General features: G+C 43.1%; 2 protein-coding genes across 2 annotated transcripts; one reads left to right on the plus strand and one right to left on the minus strand.

Moving 5' to 3' along the window:
- Positions 1-1,610: 1,610 nt before the first annotated feature.
- On the minus strand, positions 1,611-4,610 carry hpdl (4-hydroxyphenylpyruvate dioxygenase-like). Its single transcript, XM_083993775.1, has 5 exons — positions 3,725-4,610; positions 3,482-3,648; positions 3,235-3,386; positions 2,711-2,838; positions 1,611-2,226 (listed from the first exon to the last, which is right to left on the minus strand). The coding sequence occupies exons 1-5, from the start codon at positions 4,399-4,401 to the stop codon at positions 2,025-2,027; spliced, it is 1,326 nt and encodes a 441-aa protein (XP_083849901.1). The 5' UTR covers positions 4,402-4,610; the 3' UTR covers positions 1,611-2,024.
- A 251-nt stretch (positions 4,611-4,861) lies between these two features.
- zranb1a (zinc finger, RAN-binding domain containing 1a) lies at positions 4,862-21,710 on the plus strand. Its single transcript, XM_083993659.1, has 11 exons — positions 4,862-5,260; positions 5,294-5,437; positions 5,944-6,793; positions 11,142-11,329; positions 12,876-13,029; positions 13,903-13,974; positions 14,695-14,893; positions 15,595-15,715; positions 17,316-17,445; positions 18,304-18,533; positions 18,868-21,710. Exons 3-11 carry the CDS (start codon positions 5,968-5,970, stop codon positions 19,081-19,083), a joined length of 2,136 nt encoding a protein of 711 aa, XP_083849785.1. The 5' UTR covers positions 4,862-5,260; positions 5,294-5,437; positions 5,944-5,967; the 3' UTR covers positions 19,084-21,710.
- Positions 21,711-21,812: the final 102 nt, after the last annotated feature.

Raw genomic sequence — 21,812 nt, forward strand, 5'->3', positions numbered from 1 at the left:
CCACAAAAAGGCCACAAGATTGAACTGAGGTGTAATAGTTTATATACTCATTTCTCATTGACTTTATAAAAGTGACTGCAGTTACCATATGGTAAACAGTAAATAGGAGGTGAGCTTCCAACTCCCAGTACTGAGGCCCCATGCAGAATGCTGAATACCATCTGTGTTTCACACTGGCTGCAGACAGATGGCTACAGCACTCCTGTTACAGGAGCCATCTCTTCTCAACTTTAATGAACAGTTAATCCTCCCCATCTCAGAAAAAAAAAATCCCCGTTTATGATTTCAGATTTAATATTCAGTATTATTTAGAATTTCACACAAATGCAATTAGTCCACAAGTTACCTCCGAAGCTGAATAAAGAGTAGGGCAATTCTCTGTTTTAGTTTTTTTGGTCATTTGTTGAATCAGAAACTTTCTGTTAATGGCCACAAATCACAGATACAGTCAACTGTAAAAGTTTACATTGGCCAAGAGGGTGACACTTGAGTAAAAGAAAAACACTGACACCACTTGTCAAAATGCAGAAGTACATGCATCTACACACTGACTTTTTTTTTAAAGCTTGTGGTTGAACTTATTCACCGACGTTACTCAGTGGTATACTGTAACTACACTCAGGGCATGAAAAGAGCATATGGCTTTCATGGAACGCTGTCTAAATTTCACTGCTTCTCATCCATCCCACTAATCCCTGCCTATAATGTTTATAGCCAAGTTAATTGAACTGGCACATCCCTGTGGGTTTGAAGATCCCTTCTAAGAGGCTCTAAAGCCATGTTTTTGCCAAAGCATGCACATCACTAAAACCTCCACAGCATCTGAAAGAGGTGCAGCTGTTCCTCCAGTAACGGTTCATGAGTGACTGAATGATTGAGTTATTTAGAAAAGAAAAAAAAGTGGTAGATTAGCTCGGAACACTGATTATAATGTTTAAATGATAAAATAACTAATAATCATATCAGGCTATATTTTGCAGTCTAAAACTGTTGAGGGAAAAAAAAAAGGATATTTGGTGTGAAATGCCTTATTTGTTGCCTATGGACAATGATTAATGAACATGTTTGTACATTTTAAGGAGGATAAAAAGAGGAATACCATGAAACTACTGTAATCAAATGCTGCAAAGTTTAGAAAGTATAGGTTCATTTATAAAAAGGGATCAATAAAGTATTCAGAAGCTTTAGTTGAGTAAAAGTCCTACAATCCCCTTGCAAAACCCTTTCTAAATTCAAAATAATAAAACTAATTACCATCATCAAGATATACTACAAAGATCAACAGTTCGCAGTGAAAATACCTCATTTTGTGGCTGTAATACTTTATATGAGACAATATTATCTGACCTAGAACTCAACTAGTATATTAAGTATATAGGTTTGTAAAGGTTGGAATCTGTAAAGTAAACTAATAACTTTACAATATAGTGGAATCAAAGGAACAGCATTTCTGTCTCAAATGTCGTGGAGAAAAAGTAAAAAATAGTCATGCCATGCACCAACGCTGATGTTTACCTAAGATGACCTAAGAGGTTTCAAGGGCTCTTATTGTGAAGTCTGGCCCACACACATCGGCCCAAACACCAAGCACATTATTTTGAGGACAGTAATTGGTTTTCATGCTCTGCTGGGAGTTAGAGATTTATTGAGGAGCAGTTGTTGCTCTGGACTGGTCAGTTGCTTTGCTCTGACAGGGAAAAACAAAGATATTCTTTTACTGCGACAGCAAGTGCATTTCTGTTGTCACGTTTCAAACATAGTAACATCTAACATCTGTTTTCGTACCACAGTGCAGTTTTGATATGTTCAGTCCAACATCAACAGTAGATATTAATACAATGTATAATTTGTACTTTCTCAGTGATGCCACAATAACATGAGGTATAACACTACATCCACAAGTCCTCTATAAATATTTTACATCTCTTTTAAGTTTTACATATTTTCCCAAACATGTGCCCTCACGTTGATATATAAAAAAACACATAAAATAAAATAACCCCTGTTAAAAATGTCTGGAGTGACTAATACTGAGCAGTGTGAACAGTCTTTGTTGATCCCTCTCCTTGGGAATCTGCCCTCTCTTTCTCCATGTAGGCCTGGACCGACCTCCACAGCGCTCTGATGTTTCCCTCGCCAAAGCCCGTCGCCCCTCTGCGCTCTATCAGCTCGAGGAAGAAGGTGTCCTCTGCAAATATGGGCTTGGTGAACACCTGGAGAAGGTATCTGGAAACAGATGATAACAAGGTACATTAAGGACACTTGGTTGGTCTGACATGAGCCATTTCACATCTCACATCTGGGTTAGCCTCTGTGCTCATAGCTTTCAATGCAAGATGGAATATATTATGGAGAGTTTCCTTCGGTCACTTCTTTCAAAATAACTAAAATATGTCCTGAGGTTTTGTGTCCATATTCCAAGGTCAGGGGGAATCAGTAAAATTCAAGCATCTTGTAATTTTGACAAGGATAACAAATCATTAACTACTAGGTCTCCTATGTTAGTGTCATTCTGTGCCTATGACTCATGGAATATGTTGTTTTTAATACTGACCGAAAACATTTTTTTGATGTAATCGAATTTTATCTTCCAGAAGGGAGAGGAAATGGATGGAAACCCTTAATATGCGGCAGAAACCTCTATAAGAAAAAGAAAAAAAAAACACTGACATGTGTGAGATGTGTTTTATGGCTCTTTACTGCCTCTCACCTTCTGTTTTCACTGGATGCTTTCTCTGATAAGGGATCCTGGTGCAGGTCTGTGTCCAGGAGAATGCCATGCTGCGCCAGCATCTGGGGGTTGTGTCCTGCCGCCTCTATTTCCTGCTGTTTTCCCACCTGTCACAGGACACACAGCGTAGGTAAAAGTGATTACAAACAAGGACGTAGATAATATGCTTGCAAATACAACCTGTGTTCTATTATCTGAAGTAAGAATTAGCCACAAAACCCGAGGTGTTAAAAGACCATGCATGTATTCTGAGAGGAAAATAGAAAAAAAAGTGTTAATTTACTATTATAATAAGTCAATGTTTGTAAAGTTTTCTGTTGGACTTAGGAAGGAGGAAGTGAGTCAGCGCACCTCTGTAATGTTGCTATATAAAGACAACCCTGATCTCTATCGTTTGTCTGATATCTACATATGCTAAAATATTATTTTTATCTTCCTGGATAAAATGTGTGAGGCCTCATGCAGCCCACCAGTCATTACTGGTCCCAAAGAGTCAATCAAACCTCAGTGTAGTAGGCAGGAGGAGGGGAGAAGAACTGCACTCCAGCTTGAGCCATTGTATGTGCAGTAGAAACTATATCTGTAGTGTACATCCCAATGTGCTGGATCCCCGGGGACCTGTGCTCCTCCAAGAAGGTGTCAACCTGGTTCCTGCCTGAAATTAGAGCGAGCACACAGTGACGAGGACGAGTCAGATCATAAATTATGGAAGAAATTAAATACATTTAAAGATGGGGGAGCGGCGGTTACCTTGCTCAGGCAGTGATTCTGCAATGACAAACTTGCAGTCATGATCCTTTTTGTCCACAGAGGGAAGAATGATGCCTGCTTTGCTGCATTTCCAGTACTCCATGGCGGTAAGACGCAGTCCAATGCCCTCCTGGTTTATGACAAAGCCTTCGTCCACATCTTCCTCACTACTCAAGAAAACAGACATCATTATTATGTTGAATAAAATAAAGAATAAGACTGTAAATGCTCAGTGTTCCTCACCTATCAATGAAAAACCTCTGGAAGCCAAACAGCTGCTCGTACCACCTCATCACCTGCTGGGTTGTCTTCCTGGGACAGGCATAGGTTATGTGGTCAAAGTGTGTGACTGGACAGGACATGTCCTCTTCTTCTTCCAGGCTGCAGTTCTTTTCAACAACATCAAACCCAGGTAAGAAGTTCCCCTCATATTTGGTCCGGTCAATCAGTGTGTGGCAAACATTGCCCACTATGGATTTAAGCACCGAGTAGGTGACGAGACCGCCCTCGTCCTCCACTGTGGTGGGGGGAACTAGGAAGTTGCAGCCCAGATGGCGTAGAGCCTTGAATGACCTTTCCACATCCTCCACCTCGAAGCACACGTTGCTTGCAGTATCCAACGGGTAATTCGGGCTGACATCGTACAGACATGTCGCTGAATTCTCCTGGTTGTATTTTCCCACGTTGACCCTCTGTGAATATCTGTCTGTGATGCCCAGTAGCTCCTCACTGCTCTGCTTTGGTCTCTCGTTCACGATGAAAACTGCCGCTCCTTTCCTGAAAGCCAGCTGCCTGGACCTGTCCGTCAGCCTGGTAGCGAATAAATTAAATTTGAACTTCGAGACAAGGTCCTTGGATATTTTCTCCACGTTAGAAACGTGGAGCGAAATGTGGTGTAACCGGCTCAAGTAAGCTGCCATGTTTAGATGTGACGTTTTGACAGGGGGCGTGTCCAATAAATATAGAAACTCTGACACAGAAAATAATATTAAATTGACCTTTTAGCATTTGTTTTTGTTTTTTAACACAATGATGCCTATAATAGTTAACTTAAAAAATGCATTATTTTATACAACCTGTGTTTGTTATAAAATAGTAAAATAGTAACATAAGTGTTTTAAAGTGTTTAATGGCTGGGTTATCCTCTTTTTAGTGCAGTAGTTGTTCAGTAGATTTTATCCGATCATTTTTTGTGTGGTAAAAGATCTAGGCTATTCGTTTTGATTATAATAACAACTTTCCAGTGGACAAATTTCACCCCGCAACTACTATAACTGGTGACGCCTTTACTGTCTCAAAAAAGCTGGGATATCTTAGTCTCCTGTGGTCAATCGCTGTGTAGAAGTTGATTTACGGCATTTAACATAACATAGAGATTAAGTATTTCAGGTTAGAGACTAAGTATGGTGGGCCAAATGATCAGAAAATAAATAGTAAAAGTAATGAAGAAATATAGCTGGGCCTATTTTTCTTCTCTAAAATTCATATCACTCCATTCTTTTGAACCGCTCACGAATCTTAGTAAATCTGAGGTTGTATTGTTTCCGACGGGCCCCCAACGCCTCACAGTACTGTCTCTCAGCCAATCGCATCGAGCCCTGAGCCAGATGATTGGTGACGAAGGCAGGCTAGCGTTTATTTTGGCTGTGCTACTCATTTGTCTCACTGTCGCCGCCATTAAACAACACGGAGGCAATGTAAACCATGGAGTGTCGCGGATTTATACCATGATTCGAGGAGCACACGGGCTTTGCCAAGGTGTGGTTTACTCTGCGAGAGGTTAATGTATCCAGAAAGGTAAAAATGTGAGAGACCGAAGGAGTCGAAATAACTCGGTTAGGGAAAGGTTTGATAGAGCAGGAGGAGGAGGAGGAGGAGGAGGAGGAGGGGAACTGGACAAGAAGGGTTTGTTGTGGTTTTCAGCAGCACTTGAGAAACGAGCGCAGCCGCAAAACGGTAAGTGTGTGACATGTTTTCTTTAAATACCCCGGTAAATTAAATGTCCCGTGACTGTATGTGTCATTAAATGCCCCCATAACGGTTAAAAATTGACGGTCGCTGTGAATGCTAGCTGTGTGGGCTAGCCGTGCCAGCTAGCAGAGCTAACACTAAAGACTGGAACATAACTACATGGTAAATGCAGCAAAGCCACCCGTTCACGTGAATTAAAGCCAGGCTCTTCACCGCGCACATACTTTTAATCGGCTATTAATAGCTGACAGGCAATTTTAGTCTGTCAATAACACCAAATCTCAGCCTGCCAGTGTCATTGAAGATGCCCGACTAGATGCAAGTTAGTTTGCAAACTGCAGGAACACATACTTGGAATAACTCTCTTCATTTGATTTATGTATCTCAAGCACATAACTAGTTAATCGTATTTATTGACCCTCGAGATGATTCCCAAAACTCGTGTTTATGACTCACATCTGATCTGACTGTTATTTCATTTATCACCACAGTTTAGTCAACCAAAGCGATCCACAATGACGGAACAGAAGATTAAGTGGCCCTGTGACTACTGCACCTTCGAAAACTGGCCCTCTGCAGTCAAGTGCACAATGTGTCGTGCACAGAGGTCGATGGGTCCCATCATCACGGAGGAACCTTACAAGAACAGTCCTGACCTGGATCCCAGCGTAGAGTGGGACCCTCCCAGAACTGAGAGTGGCAGCAGCCTCCTCATCTGCCCTGACTCCAGTGCTAGGCCAAGGGTTAGGTCAGCCAGCATGGCTGAGCTTGCCAACAAGTGGTCCTGCCAGATGTGCACCTACCTGAACTGGCCCCGCGCAATCCGCTGCACGCAGTGCCTGTGTCAGCGTCCGAGGACCAGCAGCCCCACCGAGTCCCCACAGACTTCAGGCTCCAACGCAGGCTGCCGTCCTGCTCTCCACTCACCTGTGGACCCCTGTGAGGAGTACAATGACAGAAACAGACTCAACACCCACCAGCAGCACTGGACATGCACAGTCTGTACTTACCAGAACTGGCCCAAAACTACAAAATGTGTGGTGTGTGACCGCCCCAAACCCAACAAGCAGGAAGCCATGGCAGAGTCTGCAGAGCCGTCACCTTTGATCAATGAACAGGACAGGGCGCGATGGAGGAGCAGTTGCAGTGGTGGCCAGGGCCAAAGGAGGTCACCTCCGATGGCCAAGAGGGAAGACAATGTTAAAATGGACTTCCAGAGGATAGAGCTTGCAGCTGGAGCCATGAGCAGCAAAGAGGAGCAGGAGGTCGACTTCAAGAAGCTAAAGCAGATTAGAAACAGAATGAGGAAAACAGACTGGCTGTTCCTCAATGCATGTGCTGGTGAGTTCTTATGACACTGCATGTCACTCGTATGTGGGTTACTGGGATTATATGATCATTCTGTAGACATTTTTTTTATTGTAAATGATATATTTTGGGGGTGTAGACAATTGGTTGGACAAAGCAAGCCATTTAAAGATGTCAAAGTCATTTTTATCACATATTTTAGCATTTTCAAAATGAGATTATATGTCAAACGAGAAATTATGAGTGGTTTGCACAGTAATGCAAATGGACGTGGCAATAATACTTACACTCTTTGTGTCTACTGTGTCCCATGCATTCCACAGTAATGAAGACAAATGGTCAAAGTATTAACTTAGCTCAGATTATGTGAAAATACAGTTGCCCTCCTTTCCCCCTGTGGCTCACCTGAATAGCTTTACTAGTACAAGAATCCATACCCGTGTCCCATTTTCTCCTTGTGAAAACAGATCTATTGTCAAACCAGCTTTTTGTTTCCTCCCATGATGTCATGCTGAGTAACGACAGACCGAGTCGCTCCAGTCAGAAGCAACATTTTCTGATTGTTTTTGTCCCCAAGGCCAAACATTTAGTTTCCGCTTAGTTCTGTTTTATTACAGAGCAGATGGTGCCTCACCCTGCGAAGGCCAAGGTTTCAGAGTGGTGTTATCCACTCAGTGTTTTTATTAATGAATGACAAAAATGTGTCATTGTCTAGAGTCCAAATATGAGACTACAACAGGATTTTTAGAAAACATGGGCCTGGCAAGCTCCGTGAGAAGCGGTTTCATTTGACAAGGTGGTGTTCTCAGGTGGAATCTACTCCACCGGAGTGAGACAATGCTCATCATCAACAAAAGCAGAAATGATGCTGAATGGCAGTATAATAAAGATGTGTAGCTAAATGGCTAGTGGGAATTTGATCCAGCTCATCACTGAACCCCCCCGCCCCCCCCAGCCGTCCTTGCTGTGCCACTGAGAAGAGAGTCTTTGAGAAACTGAGAGGGTGTGAGTGCTTCCCAGCCGGTGGGGATGAATGGGCCGTCTGGGCAGTGCAGGGAGTGTGGAGCCTGCAGACCAGAGGCTCTCCTGGCCGGCAGTCAACACACCCTGTAAACAGTGGTGCTTATGTGCTGAGGAGGGGCCCCCAGGAGGCAAAAATAGCCCTGACAAGACATGAACACCAGTCCACAAAAAAAGCAAAACAAGCATGAACGCAGCACATGATCAGTGTCCTAATGACCTTTGCACTGGTTGCCCTCTTGAGCTTGTTTTTAGGGAACAGAAAACATTACTCTTAGGTGACACTGGCATAGTTTCTTTTCTCACTCGTGTCCTACATGCACCTTTTGACATTTCCAGGCCTTTGACTGGCTTTTTTCGATTTTAATTCTCACTCCTGCCCTGCCTTTCTGTTCACGCTTTGTCAGCTGACCCCTTTTAGTTATGCTGCTTGTGCTACAGTTGGGCTCTTCAAAGTGTGTTGTCGTTTTGAGGGAGGAAGTGCCTGAGTAGAGCAGCACATTATGACCAAGCCAAGCACTTCCTCAGGTCTCACAACTTGATCTCTCTTTACTCTACTGTTTCCCCACATTTCTGGTCTGTGTTTTTTCAGAGTTCTGCATTTGGACCAAAGTGGTATGATCCCATTGATTCTGCTTTCCCATTAGCGGAAACAGACTCTGTTTGTGTAATATTTCTCTTTTGTTTTTTATTAAAGACTGCAACTGGCGTGTCTTGAAATTGCAGATAATGCTAGTTTGTATAAACATATTAAGCTCATAGTTTGCACACAACATCATGAAAAGCAAAATCAGTTTATTTATTTACAGTGATTATTAAAAAAAAACATTGTGGAGAAGCTGTTTTGCCTTCAAGCGCTTGAAACGGTGATCAGCTGAATTGTTATCTGATGGGCTAAAAAATGATGTCAGTGACCCATAGCAACAACAAAATTACACCTTAAATAATTTATATCAGTTTGTAGACAGAGTTTCTATCTCTTTTCAGCCCCCAATGGTTTGTAATGTCTTTATTATTAGATTGGTTTAAGCAGCAACGCAAGGTGAATGTCTCTCTGGATGCTCACTATGTCATATTACAGTAGTTTATTGTGGTCGTGTTGTGTGAAACCATGCAGTAAACTGTGTCTAATATTAGCGTGCAGTCTTTCACAACTTGCATGATGTGCGAAGGTGATTGGACAAGAGAGACCAGAGACAAAAACCTATGAGCATGAGTGTAATCGGTCTTGTTGTAGGTTTGTTAAACATAGAGGAGCCATTTGTTGAGAGTTGGTCTTGGTCGTCTTTTCGTTTTCACGCACGCCTGATGTTGGCTAGCTGGTTGGCTCATAAATGATGATATTGTGAGGTTCACACTATGTACTAACCTTCACACAATGCCACTGGGGTGGTTAGTAAATGAGAAGTTAATGTTAAAAGGAAGCAGATGCTAAACTCTCAAACAGTTTCACATGTAGTAAGCCTGGGACCCATAAAGTGCTCTTGATTATAAAAATAATAGTATCAAAAAATTTGTTTGTGAAATGAGATTGAGAACTGTCGTCTTTGGGAAATTACTTCCTATTTTATATTCTAAAGATAAAACTATATAATTTTTAATATTTTCTATTATTCAAAATTGCTTTCCTTTCAATTCTGCTGTTTCTTTTTGGCATTTTCTTTTTTTTTATTAAATGGGACGGCATAGAAGGAGACGGGAAACAAATGAAGAGAGAGTGAGTGGTGTATTACATGACGCACAGCTCTTGGCTGGAATTGAACCATGGAAATTTGCCATCTTGTGGTTTGCGCCTTAACCATTAGGCCATCAGGAAGCCTCTGCCATATTTGTTCCGCATCCTCAGAGACAAAGGGACCAAATGATGACAAACAAAATCAACAAATTAAAGAATCGTTTTCATTTCACCAATTTGTTTTGCTGCAACGCCGCCATCAAGGACACTTTGTTTTTACCGTGACAACTCTAAACCAAGCAAACCACCTTCAAAACAGATCGCTGTATTCTTTACTTTTGCACACAGTGTCCAGGCATGGCGGTAGCTACAAAGCATCCAAAATCGCTGGGTATCTATTTATGGGTCTGTGTGTTTGCAAAATAGCACCCAGCATGTGGGGGAAAAAAGGAGACCTGACATCCTTTGCATGTCCAAATCCAGGTTCACTCAAGGTAACCAACGTCCTCTGGCCTTATGTGAGGATGTTCTCTCCGGCAAGGCAGTGTGTTCAAATTAGCCGGCGCTGCAGCGTTGACTGTGCTACCTAGCCGCCGCTCATTTCACTCATAACAGATGTTGAGACTACAAGGTCCAAAAGACAGGAGGGGTTGGGGGAGGCGGGGTGGACGCTAATCTGCACAGGCTGTCCTCTGTCTGCCACAGCTCTCTGATAGTGCTGCATTAGAAGCTACACTGCTCTGTCTGTTCTGCTGTGTAGTAGCCCGACAGTGTGATAACTGTTCTCACACTGGGTTAGCTAGTGGCAACATCTAGAGGTCATCTGAGCTGTGGATTGACGTCAAGAGCTGCAGCGCTCTGTTCGCTCCCAGTTCTTCTAACTTTTAACTCTTTTTTTTCCTCTAGTTGAATTTGCCATGCAGATCTTCCCCCCAGATTTGAATATTAATTGCTCGTGACTGACAACGGTATGATGAGTTGGCACAGTTTGATGGATATTTCTGCTCTTCCCCATTTAACATGGCAAGCTGTCTGTTACATCTTGTTTCTATTACAAGCAAGGACATGGAGTTGGAGCTGCTCCAAGAGCCGGTCTAATCCATTTACAAAGCAAAGGCCTCTTTTAAAAGGATTCCCATGTCTTTCTGCATTAATTCATTTTCTTTGCAGACTTGTTTGAATTGGGGAAACACTGGTATTTATCACTGTAGATTCAGTCACCTAGCTAGTCCTATACAACAGCCCTGCAATAAACACTTCCTGCATGAAGGTTATGATGTCTTTTGTGATGCTGTTGCATGTGTCTGTCTAATATTCAGTATTTCTTCACTGAATATGGTGAATATGGCTTGTACTGACAGCAGGTGTTTGTACACACACAGACTGCAGTTTAAGTTGAGACAGCTGTGGAGTATGGATTTTTTTTTCTTTTTTTCTGATCACCAACTGTTCTTTGTTCCTTTAAACATAGATTGTAAACAATGTAGATGTGCTGTGGGCTCCATCTAACTTCAACAGCCGGTGTACTTGAATTCCTGGAAGAGCAACTGCAGGCCTTGATGCATTTTTATTTTCCAGTGCCAGCATTTGTTGCCTATTTTCTGACCTGCCTTTCTTCCTGCCTTCTTCCTTTCCTTCCTTCCTTCCTTCCTTCCCTACCTCCTTCCTTCCTTCCCTCCGCTGCAGGCGTCGTGGAGGGAGACCTGGCGGCAGTGGAAGCCTACAAGTCGTCCGGAGGAGACATCGCTCGGCAGCTCACAGCTGACGAGGTGCAGCTCCTCAACCGGTCCTCTGCCTTTGACGTAGGCTTCACCCTGGTCCATCTGGCTATTCGCTTCCAGAGGCAGGACATGTTAGCCATCCTGCTAACAGAGGTAAGAAGACTTACAGATTTCACTTTGCTTACTGTTCCATCTCCTTTTTAGTAAGATGACACAGAATGTACTGTGAGCTTGTGTAACAGCTTGTCTCAATGAAACCCTTTCTGCATTGATATTATACAAGTAACAGAATCAATCAGAATATAAATCTGCACCATCTTGTAGAGAAGGCATTGTAAAAAGTCTGACAATATACTTTGTCATCTACATATAAAGTCAGAAATGCTCCTGTAATTTTGATACTATTCTGGTCTTCTCCTCGTCAACCACGTCGCTCTATAATTGTTCTGCACCAGAGTAGACGATATATAGCAGATGCCTGTAATGCCTATAATTACAGCGGAAGTGCACTTTGAGGATTAGGTGGAGGATTAGCCTGGCTGCAGTCCTGTCACTGGTTCCTAATGGACGTGATGCCACAGAGCTGATGTGGTTTGCAAGGAGGGCAAGCAACGATTAGGAGTGTCACAAAGGGCCGCACTGTCAAACAATTCACTGTGAACGGTAGAATTTAATCCTTAAAATACCAAATAGGTTCAAAAATCCTCTTTATATATGAAATCAGTAGAATCGGGGGATCATTTCATACTATAACTTATTGTTTTGATATTCTCTTATATGGGAACAAAGTGGTTTGCAATAGAGGGTATGCACTTGACGTCATGGTGGAACGCCCACTGAGTGGCAAAAGGCGAGTGGCAAAATTTAAAATCGACGAAAGTAACAAAGCGATTTTCTCCGAGCCCATACATGTCTGACATGTCTAACTTTGTCAGCATGTACATCGTACATGACCTAACAGAACTGCTAAATATCTTGAGGATACGTCTTACTTGGACCGAGTTACATTCAAGAACCTGTTTTCAGAAAGTAAATTCACTCAAGCGGTAATCTTTTTTTCGATCGATCGGCTGTGTTAACCGTTTCAGGTGTCATAGTTATGATGGTTAGACAGATGAATTAGTCCTCTAACACATCCTACAGTTTGACATGTCAGAGTTTTTCAGTATAGAAGCAACTCAGGTTTAATTGTTGGGAGACAGTAACAGCTGTAATTTCCCTCTGCACATTAACAATGAGCCTGTCTGTCACTCTGCCGGTACCGCGGTCACACAGTGTGTGTTACAGGATTGATTAAAACACAACGTCAACAATGTGACTGTATAGGGCATGTAGATAGGCTACTGAAGGAGGAGGGTTAACTTTAGTTTCTGTTTAAATCTAATGGCTGTTAATAATAATTTTGAAATGATTCAGTGATTTCTGGTTTTGGGGAGCTGGTACGGATCATTGTCGAGTCCTTCTGACCTCAATTTGTTTTGATAACTACATACAGTATATTACCTGGTTTATGTGTCCAATCCACCGCTATCCTTCGCCACAATGAGGGAGGTTTGTTTTACCACTCAGTCCGAACAAAAGAGACGTGTCCCAGAGCAACGTGACGTAAACGCATACCCTCTATTGTCACACGGGTGTGAATAAATGAATGTAAGCAGGTTGAGTGTATCATCCATCTGTGTGCATGTCTTTTTTAAAGGTGAACCAGCAGGCAGCTAAGTGCATCCCCTCCATGGTGTGCCCCGACCTGACGGAGCAGATCCGCAGGGAAATTGCAGCTTCACTACATCAACGCAAAGGAGACTTTGCCTGTTACTTCCTCACTGACCTGGTCACCTTCACCCTGCCTGCAGGTATGCTGTGACATATCGATGATCACATAACTTCACCCACGGGGCTTCCATCCATACGTGTAATCTGAAACCCCCCCTCCTCCTCAGTTAATCCCTTCTTGGGCCTTAAACAACCTTCACCCCAACGATCAATCTGGACATTTGTGATGTAATATTTCAAGCTGTGCTCGCTCTGCCAGGGAAAATTTAGTTTTGAAATTTTGGATCCTGCACTCTATCATTTCAAGAACATTTCTCTAAATATTTCAAATGTGCAGCATTTCAGTGCGAGACCTTGGCTGTTTTTCCCTCTCACTGGAGAATGGGAGGAATGACGCCCGGCCTTGTTGTGCAGCATAGCTCAGAGAGAAACAGCGGCTCAGTGTCCTGTCCCTGTGGCGTAATGTCTTCGCCGAAATGACATGCACTTTGCTTTTCAGAACTACTAGTTGTATTGTGATTCGGGGCTGCCAGTGCCGCTGGGATGAAAGATTATGCAGGCTCCACTGATAGATATGATTTTTCTCCCCCCTTGTGCTATGCCAAATATTTCTTTGCAGACTGAGTTTGGCCCAGGGCCAGCTGCAAGGCACTCTCCCTCTATTTCTGTGTGTCTTTCTCTCTCAGACAAAGCCAGTGCCATTCACTATTGAGCCGGAGAATGGCCACCAGTGTTCTGGCTTTGTGTGTGCACAGTTCAATACACACACAGAAACACAACATGCTGCACAGAGCTTGTGTTTACAGTGTGCCATTGACAAAATGTCAGCCAGTGAATGTAATTGCAAAGAATATCCCCTCTGTGTGTCATTACTACAGCGTTTCTCTTGCCCTTGGTACCATTAGCTTATAATGAGCATGAAAACATTATATCTTTCCCATGTGTCTGCGCAGATATCGAGGACCTGCCGCCTGCTGTCCAAGAGAAGCTGTTTGACGAGGTGTTGGATCGAGACGTGCAGAAAGGTATCCAAGATTTATTCATGGTCCTATCTGCTATCTGCATGTGTCCCACTTTTGTATTCATGTTGGTTGAGTCACATGTGTTGAGACGTGCTGAGTTTTGGAAGGGCCTCGTGTCTAAAAACCAGCATCTGCTCTTGTGCTGCTCTTTTCTCCAACCTGCTCACCGCCTCCTGCTCCATCTTCTGTCCCCTTTCTTATTAGGTTAATTGAGCTCACTGGTTTCCCTCCCACACACCAAACCAGTGTCACACTCCCAGGACTCTGTGTGTGTGTGTGTGTGTTTGTGAACATACATGATTATTATTATTATGGTGTACCGAAGGCACCAGGGGAGTCTTATGACCTATTTAAGCCTCCATAAACTGGATGACTGAAGGCAGATGTTTGGGATTTTTTGTGTTTTTGTGTAGAAACAAGCTGTGAAATCAATAAAGGTGTGTTTTATAATAATATTCCCGGAAAGAAAAATGCGGAAAAGCAGGTTTTGCAACGCTCAATTTGTCTCCATAACAGCTCGCTGCAGAAGCTGCATATCTGTAATGCTCAACACAGAGTCTATGCTGCCATGCTGAGTGTTTTTGTGACTAGATTAAAGACTCCCAGTTGGTGATTTTTTTTTTTTTAAACAAATCTCTATTTTAATTCTGGTTGGTCTGAAGTGATAAAGGTAACTCTTCTTTGACAAACACACAATGCATTTTGTCTCGTATGTCTGTCCAGAGTTGGAAGAGGAGTCTCCCGTCATAAACTGGTCTCTGGAGCTGGGCACTCGCCTGGACAGTCGTCTGTACGCCCTGTGGAACCGCACGGCCGGCGACTGTCTGTTGGACTCCGTTCTGCAGGCCACCTGGGGCATCTACGACAAGGACTCTGTCCTCCGCAAGACCCTCCATGACAGCCTGCACGACTGCTCCCACTGGTGAGATGTCCATCCATAAAGGCCATAGAGGCCAAAAGTCACACACATCCAGTGAACTCTGCATCAGGTTTCATGTTCAGAAGTGTCTCTATCAAATGACACAATTAGATTCAGATTATACTCAACAAGAAATAAGTCTGACTGTTGCATTTTTTTTTTTTTTTTAAAGAAAGAAAAAAAAACAGTGTCCTGGTTAAGGTATAAAAACCAAGCTGCAGCAGTGGAGCTGCTTAGATTTTTAAAAGGAAATGAAAGACTTTTTTCTCCAAACAGTGACACAAGTGTGAAATTTGAGCAAAGGGCAAAGGTTGCTGCCTTTTTCCTGGTTGCCTGCCACCAGTGGAGAGCCAGGCTCGGCTGTCAGTTACGTGGTTTTACTTGGACCTGCAGGCTATAGAAACATTTCCTCCATATATTTGCATAACTTCTCTCGTGCATTCAAATAGAACAGGTTTGATTACTTAGTAAAATGACAAGTGAAAGAGATGTTCTCCTTTTAATATGCACTGCAGTAGATACGAGGGTGATTTGGATCAATATGCCTAACAAGGTTTAGTCTAGACTCTAATTTTAGAGTTAAATGTCTTTTATTTAATAGCAGTTATGGAGAAGGATAAATAACCTGCTGGATGCTTCCACAGCAGTCCTACTACTGTATTGAAATTAACTTGTGAATGTTTTTTTTTTCTTCCTTTTTTCAGGTTTTACACACGCTGGAAGGAGTGGGAGTCATGGTACTCGCAGAGCTTTGGTTTGCATTTCTCCCTGAGAGAGGAACAGTGGCAGGAGGATTGGGCGTTCATCCTGTCTTTGGCCAGCCAGGTAATTATGAGGTTCCTCCTGGTTTACTCACTTCCTCCCTACAGTCCTCTATCAAGCAAAAGACATGGTGGTGTGTGTATATGTGTGTGTGTGTGGGGGGGGGTGGTCGGCCTGTGAAGTCCGTTATGAGGAGAATTAGTCGGGAAATACAGCAAATAAATTGATGTATTCTCACAGGAAGCCTCATGTATATTTGATGATTGGGAATCCAAATGTGGTTTTATAACAGAAAAGTTGTTAATTGTTGGACTGTAACCGCTTCCTCATTTTTGGCACCAGTGGAAGCAAATTGTAAACCGTCTCCGTGTTTGGTTTTCATCAACATACCAAGATAAAGAGGACAAAGGCCCCATGGACTTTTGTTGTAAACAAACAGAGTTATGTACATTTTAAATTCAGTGACTCACAAATACACTGAATTCTCCAGGCCTAATACACACACTTCCTCATAAATTATTTATAAACCATATTTTTTCCCCTGTGTATACTATATTTCTTTTATATCCTTGTTTACATTGGTCAGTAGGTTGGTGAAACAGCTCGACTGCTTTGCGCTACACATGTGCATTATATATTATGTGTTTGTACTAGTCGAGCAAGGATCTGCCTCCAGCACCACAAGTGATTAAAAACCCTCCAGAGTAGGTTTGTAATGTGCTGTAAAGCAGACATAGCAGTGATGGTTGGAGTTTTTAATTCAAGTTAAGTTTTAAATTTAAAAGTTAAGTTTCCATTTAATGGACAGACCTCCTGTTATAGAAGAAACACAAAGACCTCAGAGAGAGAAAGATTAAAAAGTCTGAATATGGATTGAACTTTTAACTGTGCTGTTCCTCCGCAGTCAGCATGCTCACTCATTCAGAAATGCACTAAAGGGTGAAAGCAATTTAGCGCTCTGTGTTTATCAGCACCGTCTTATCCCTAATGCCTCTGGAGTGCTGCTCATCAGCCCTCAGGTAGGACGGCGAGGTGAATTGCGATGGAGAGTGGCAGGACAGTCGGAGCGTGCGCTGAATGACGGCGAGGACACGATAGCCTAAGATGGAGTTGTAGATTGACAGACAGCTCATCTGCTTGGCTGGCACGCCTGCTGAAGCAGCACTCCTTCCCAACATGTGACCTTGGGATTACAGGCATTTAGCACAGAGAGCCACTCCACCGGCAGTGTAAACAAACACGGCAAAAGCTACCATGTGATAACCTCATCTCAGGCTTTGGCAGAGACGGGGAGATGAGAGCCAGAGGATAAGATCAGCTTTTATATATCCCCCCCTCTCCCTTAAGTGTGGATGACTTTGAAGCCCCCCTCCCCTTTTTAAACATGAAATGTCATTGTAGCTGTAGTATATTTAAAAAGCAGTTATGTAATCTGCTTTCTGCTTATTCAGATGGTACAGCTGAGAGATGAGAGGGGGTGGCATGCAGACGCAGTCCGAGCTGCAGTGTCGCAGGTTCACACTGTACAGGACACTGTGGTCGGCAATACGATCGCACCACTATTCTTAGTCCTGTTTATATCGAATGTGGGTGAACTGGGTGGAAGTTGATGTGATTACAACTACTGTATGATGTGTGTATTTGTGTGTCTCTTTCATTTCAGCCCGGGGCCAGCCTGGAGCAGACCCACATTTTCGTTCTCGCACACATTCTTCGCAGACCCATCATAGTCTACGGAGTGAAATACTACAAAAGTTTCCGTGGGGAAACGTTAGGATACACTCGTTTTCAAGGTGAGGCAGAAACCTGGAGGATCTCATGTTATCTCTTATGTAAAATAGACATTTTACATAAAAACATATAATCATATGAGACACATTTAAAAGCATCAGCTGCGTCTTATAAAGCAGACAGTTTTGTGGTCCCTAAAAATCCCTTTTAACATGTAATTCTTCAGCCCAACACAACAACATCCAGTGAGTTTTGTATTAGAGCAGAGGCAGATGTCACTGTGTGTGTCTGTGCGTGTGTCTACAGGTCCATAACTGACCTACTTCAGATGACCTGACCTTTTAAGTTGCTCGGTCTCACTCGGCGAACTATGCATTTATAAAAGCCTGTGAGTCTACATCCATGAACAGAGCAGAGTCTGTTTATAACTCAAGGTGTGACCAAAAAAAACAAAGTGGATAAGTGAAGTCACCTCTGATGACCTGAAATCAGAGTGCAGTCTGACAGGTTATTAATTGGGGAAGAACCGGTGCCAAACACCCACGTAAACATGAGCTGTGTGTATTTTTTGTTGATGGGTGGTGTGTGTTAGGAGTTAGGAGCAGGAAGTGTTCAGAATAGGGTGACGAATGGAGTGGTGGCGGTGGGGGTGGGGGTAGGGGGTGTTACTCCTGAAGAAGCAGGCAGGGCACCGGGCGGCACCACTGAGCCGCTCTCTGCTCACAATGACCCAGTTGTTTGCAGTCAGCTGAAACGCAGCCACTTCTGATGTCAGGTCAGATCTGAGACGGCGCTTGGCCTCGACTGACATCCACACACAGCTGCCGGGCCTGTTGCTTCCAGGCGGCTCCATTGCGGTGGCATACGTTCAGCTCCCAGCTGGTCTGACTTGCTTTGTGTGTGTGTATGTGTGTGTTCAGGTGTGTACCTGCCTCTGTTATGGGAGCAAAGTTTCTGCTGGAAGAGCCCCATCGCCCTCGGCTACACGCGGGGCCACTTCTCGGCCCTGGTGGCCATGGAGAACGACGGCTACGACAATCGCGGTGCGGGCGCCAACCTCAATACTGACGATGATGTCACGGTCACTTTCCTACCACTGGTGGACAGCGAGAGGAAGCTGCTGCACATTCACTTCCTGTCTGCGCAAGAGGTAAGCTCGGAGGAAAACAAACCCACAGATGTTTTAGTTTTCTGTTTATTTTGATGTATAAAATGAACATCTGGGTGAAACTGGATGTTTTAAAGTAGAGTAGTTCCTGAGCTGTGTGAATTGTGAATCAGTGCAGCAGAAAACTGAACATACCTGTGGACATGAAGTCATATTAAACAAACGTAATATTGGAGGAAACATGAAAGCAGCCTGTGTTGCCAGGTTGCCACAATTTGCTTCCAGCATGCAGCTGTGAAGTATTTCAGTGGGTTTGTGATGCGCGACTGTGGTCTTAATGCCCCCCCCCCCTCTCTCCCATTTGTGTGGCACTCAGATGGGGAACGAGGAGCAGCAGGAGAAGCTGCTGCGGGAGTGGCTGGACTGCTGCGTGACAGAAGGAGGGATGCTGGCAGCCATGCAGAAGAGCTCTCGCCGCCGCAACCACCCCCTGGTCACCCAGATGGTGGAGAAGTGGTTGGACAGATACCGCCAGATCCGCCCCTGTGCCTCTCTCTCCGACGGCGAGGAAGAGGAGGACGAAGACGAGTGAGTGAGCGAGTGAACGAATGAATGCGTGAATGAGTGAGTGAGGGAGGGGGAGGTAAAGAAGAAAGTGCAAGCTCTTAAATCTTGACTGGACACTCTGGGAGAGAACCTTACTATCTACATTTCATTTCTTTTTTTTTGTTTTGTTTTCTTTCTCCAAAATGTAAATCTTTAACTTGTAATAATGCATGTGTTCTGTGAGCTCTGTGATAGAAAAAAAAGAAACCAGCACCAACAAACAGAATCCTGATTACTGCTCCTTTTTGAAAGCACATCAAGTCCACTTAGTTTGCCTTCCTATACTCAGATGTCTACTTATTTGTTATTAAAGTAATTATCTCCACCTGAGAGAAATTCTAGGACATATAGGAAAATATACTGTATTTAAGGAAAATCCTGAAGCTGCACTAGATGAGAAATTTCATTTACAGAATTGCCTGACAGAAATTTTTTGCTTAAAACTGAGAGGATGCCAATCCTTGTGTGTATGTTTAAAATTTAAAGAGCACCTGTTTTTTCCTGATTGCTGATCCCTCTGCACACCCCCTCTGATGTTGGATTTATTTATTTGTCTAGAGGAGTTAGCGCACAGAGGCGATACCTTTTCTTTTTCTCCTTTTTTTTTTTTTTCTTTGTTCTTCCCCGTTTTATCTGTGTTTCATTTGATCCACTCGAGTCTTGAAGTATTTTATTTTGCACAGATAAAAACCTACATTCTGTGACGGGAGGGGGGAAAACAATGACGTACAAGTTTACTGACATTTTTACGTGTGATTTAGTAGCTCATGTCGATGTTAAAGAGTGGGTGGTGGTGATGCTGGTGGGGAAAAAAGAGTAAACCAAACACTCTGCCTCTTTCTATGGAGTGCATTAATATTAAATTTGACTCACTTGCAGCCTCTTTGTTGCCGTTTGCATTTGTTTTGACATTTCACATCCTTGCGACGTGTGTTTGTGGAATAATTTCTAACTCATAACTCACTGGAGCGATGGTGGATGGGAACATCCTGCAGCTAAATATAGTCCAGGTCAGCCTGTGAAGCAAAGTTGAAGTCTGTATAAAAAGAGCAACACATTGTTTTTGCAAGAATCAGGTCTTATCAAAATTTCCATCACCCTCTTTTGAGAAGTGGCTTATCGAGTCAAAAACTACACACACAATGACTTCTCTAAGATTAAAGACAAAAAAAACACCCAGTCCATCTTTTTCTTCACTGATTCAAAGTTGTTGAACAATATTTTTCTGATTTAAGCCTGAACCACTACAGATACAAAGTTGACAAAGTTCATACAATCTCCTTTTCATCAATACTTATTGACACTTTAGCGCCCCCCTGTGACACAAGACAAAACTGAGGATGACACACATCGAAAGCAGGAATCTGATGAGGAAATAAACACATGACGCTGACTTCAGGGCGTCGATCAAATCAAGCAGTCGGCACAGACAGCTGGTTCTCAGAATCGTATCTTTTTATTTGAACTGCACTGAATGCTAAATGTTCACCTTGTACAAGAAACAAATACAAATACTCACACTAAAAACAAAAACATACTGCTGGCTGCCTCTTCTGCTATTGTTGGGACACTAAGTAGGAGTTTCTGCTATTGCTCTTACAGAGTACAGGATGCCCCAAAGAACCTGGCCTTCAATAGAACAAAGAAAATATAAGAAGGAGAGAAGAGAGAGGGTGGATCACATAGGACTATGGTTATAGGAACATTTAACTAGGCAATACAAATCTAACAGGACTCTTCAAAACTCTTTAACACCAAAAACGTGGGATGCGCCTTGTATATAAAAATACCACAATGGAGAGGATGAGGGAGGAGAGAAAATATGCAGACTAACCAGATTAGTCTTATCTTTTTTTTTTTTTCCTCAAAGACAAAATTCTGGGAATAAACAATATCTGCAAAAAAGTGTTTTCCTGAGTCATTAAGAAATGAAGTTTGCTTTAACCCTTTCCTGTCTTCAGAGTGTGAACTGTGCTCAAAGAAGGAGGGAGTCTCCCGTCGTCTGTACACCGCTGCCCGCACGGCAGTGAAGGGATGAAGACCGGTGGCTCCGTCAGGCCCGTCGTCGCAAATGTCCCGTTTGTCAGCGCAGGAGAAATCGCATCACGGTCTCGACAAGCCTCCTCATTTCAATGATTGTGTGTGGGGGGGAAACGTGCTCTTCCCGGCCGGCCTCACGCACACGGACACATACAGAGAAAAGTGAAACACTTGGCTGGAAGCTCCCTCTGACTTCATATGGTTACGATTCAGCTACAATCAAATGTATAAAGTGAATGTGTTATTTAGTGTTTTACCACTGACAGCTTCAAAAAAATAACAGAGCAACCTTCTCACAGGTGAAGGGATCTGCTCACACTATGTAGAAGTGCCCCCGAGTGGTGAAACCATGTAACTGCAGCCGTGACAGCTGTCATTAGTTATTATTGCCAGGAAAGGGTTAAAACCCACTCTAGATTACTATAACTGATGAGCAATCTTTTCCTTTTGTTTGACGAATGATAAATATATTTAATTCAATAATCCATTTTTAGTCATTCACACTAAAGATCGAAAGAAAGAAAAACAAAATTCTCTTCTGAGGCTTAATGAGGGGCCTAAACAACACACATTAGTTACATAAGGAGGGTTGGAGCTGGGTGGAGGAGAGGAGGGGGGGGCGGTGTGGGGGAGGAGGAGGAGGGGGTGGGGGTAAGGTCCAGTAGCACATGATGC

This window comes from Trachurus trachurus (genome assembly GCF_905171665.1).
Source record: "Trachurus trachurus genome assembly, chromosome: 19".
In the NCBI taxonomy this organism is placed as follows: domain Eukaryota; kingdom Metazoa; phylum Chordata; class Actinopteri; order Carangiformes; family Carangidae; genus Trachurus; species Trachurus trachurus.

Excerpts from the sequence above, each read along its gene's own strand:
- hpdl (XM_083993775.1), bottom strand. The coding sequence starts at position 4,401 with ATGGCAGCTTACTTGAGCCGGTTACACCACATTTCGCTCCACGTTTCT. Across the intron at positions 3,649-3,724 it reads CAGAGGTTTTTCATTGATAG|TGAGGAAGATGTGGACGAAG; the intron begins GTGAGGAACACT and ends TTTCTTGAGTAG. Across the intron at positions 3,387-3,481 it reads AGAATCACTGCCTGAGCAAG|GCAGGAACCAGGTTGACACC; the intron begins GTAACCGCCGCT and ends CTCTAATTTCAG.
- zranb1a (XM_083993659.1), top strand. The coding sequence starts at position 5,968 with ATGACGGAACAGAAGATTAAGTGGCCCTGTGACTACTGCACCTTCGAA. Across the intron at positions 13,975-14,694 it reads GGATCGAGACGTGCAGAAAG|AGTTGGAAGAGGAGTCTCCC; the intron begins GTATCCAAGATT and ends ATGTCTGTCCAG. Across the intron at positions 15,716-17,315 it reads TCCTGTCTTTGGCCAGCCAG|CCCGGGGCCAGCCTGGAGCA; the intron begins GTAATTATGAGG and ends CTTTCATTTCAG.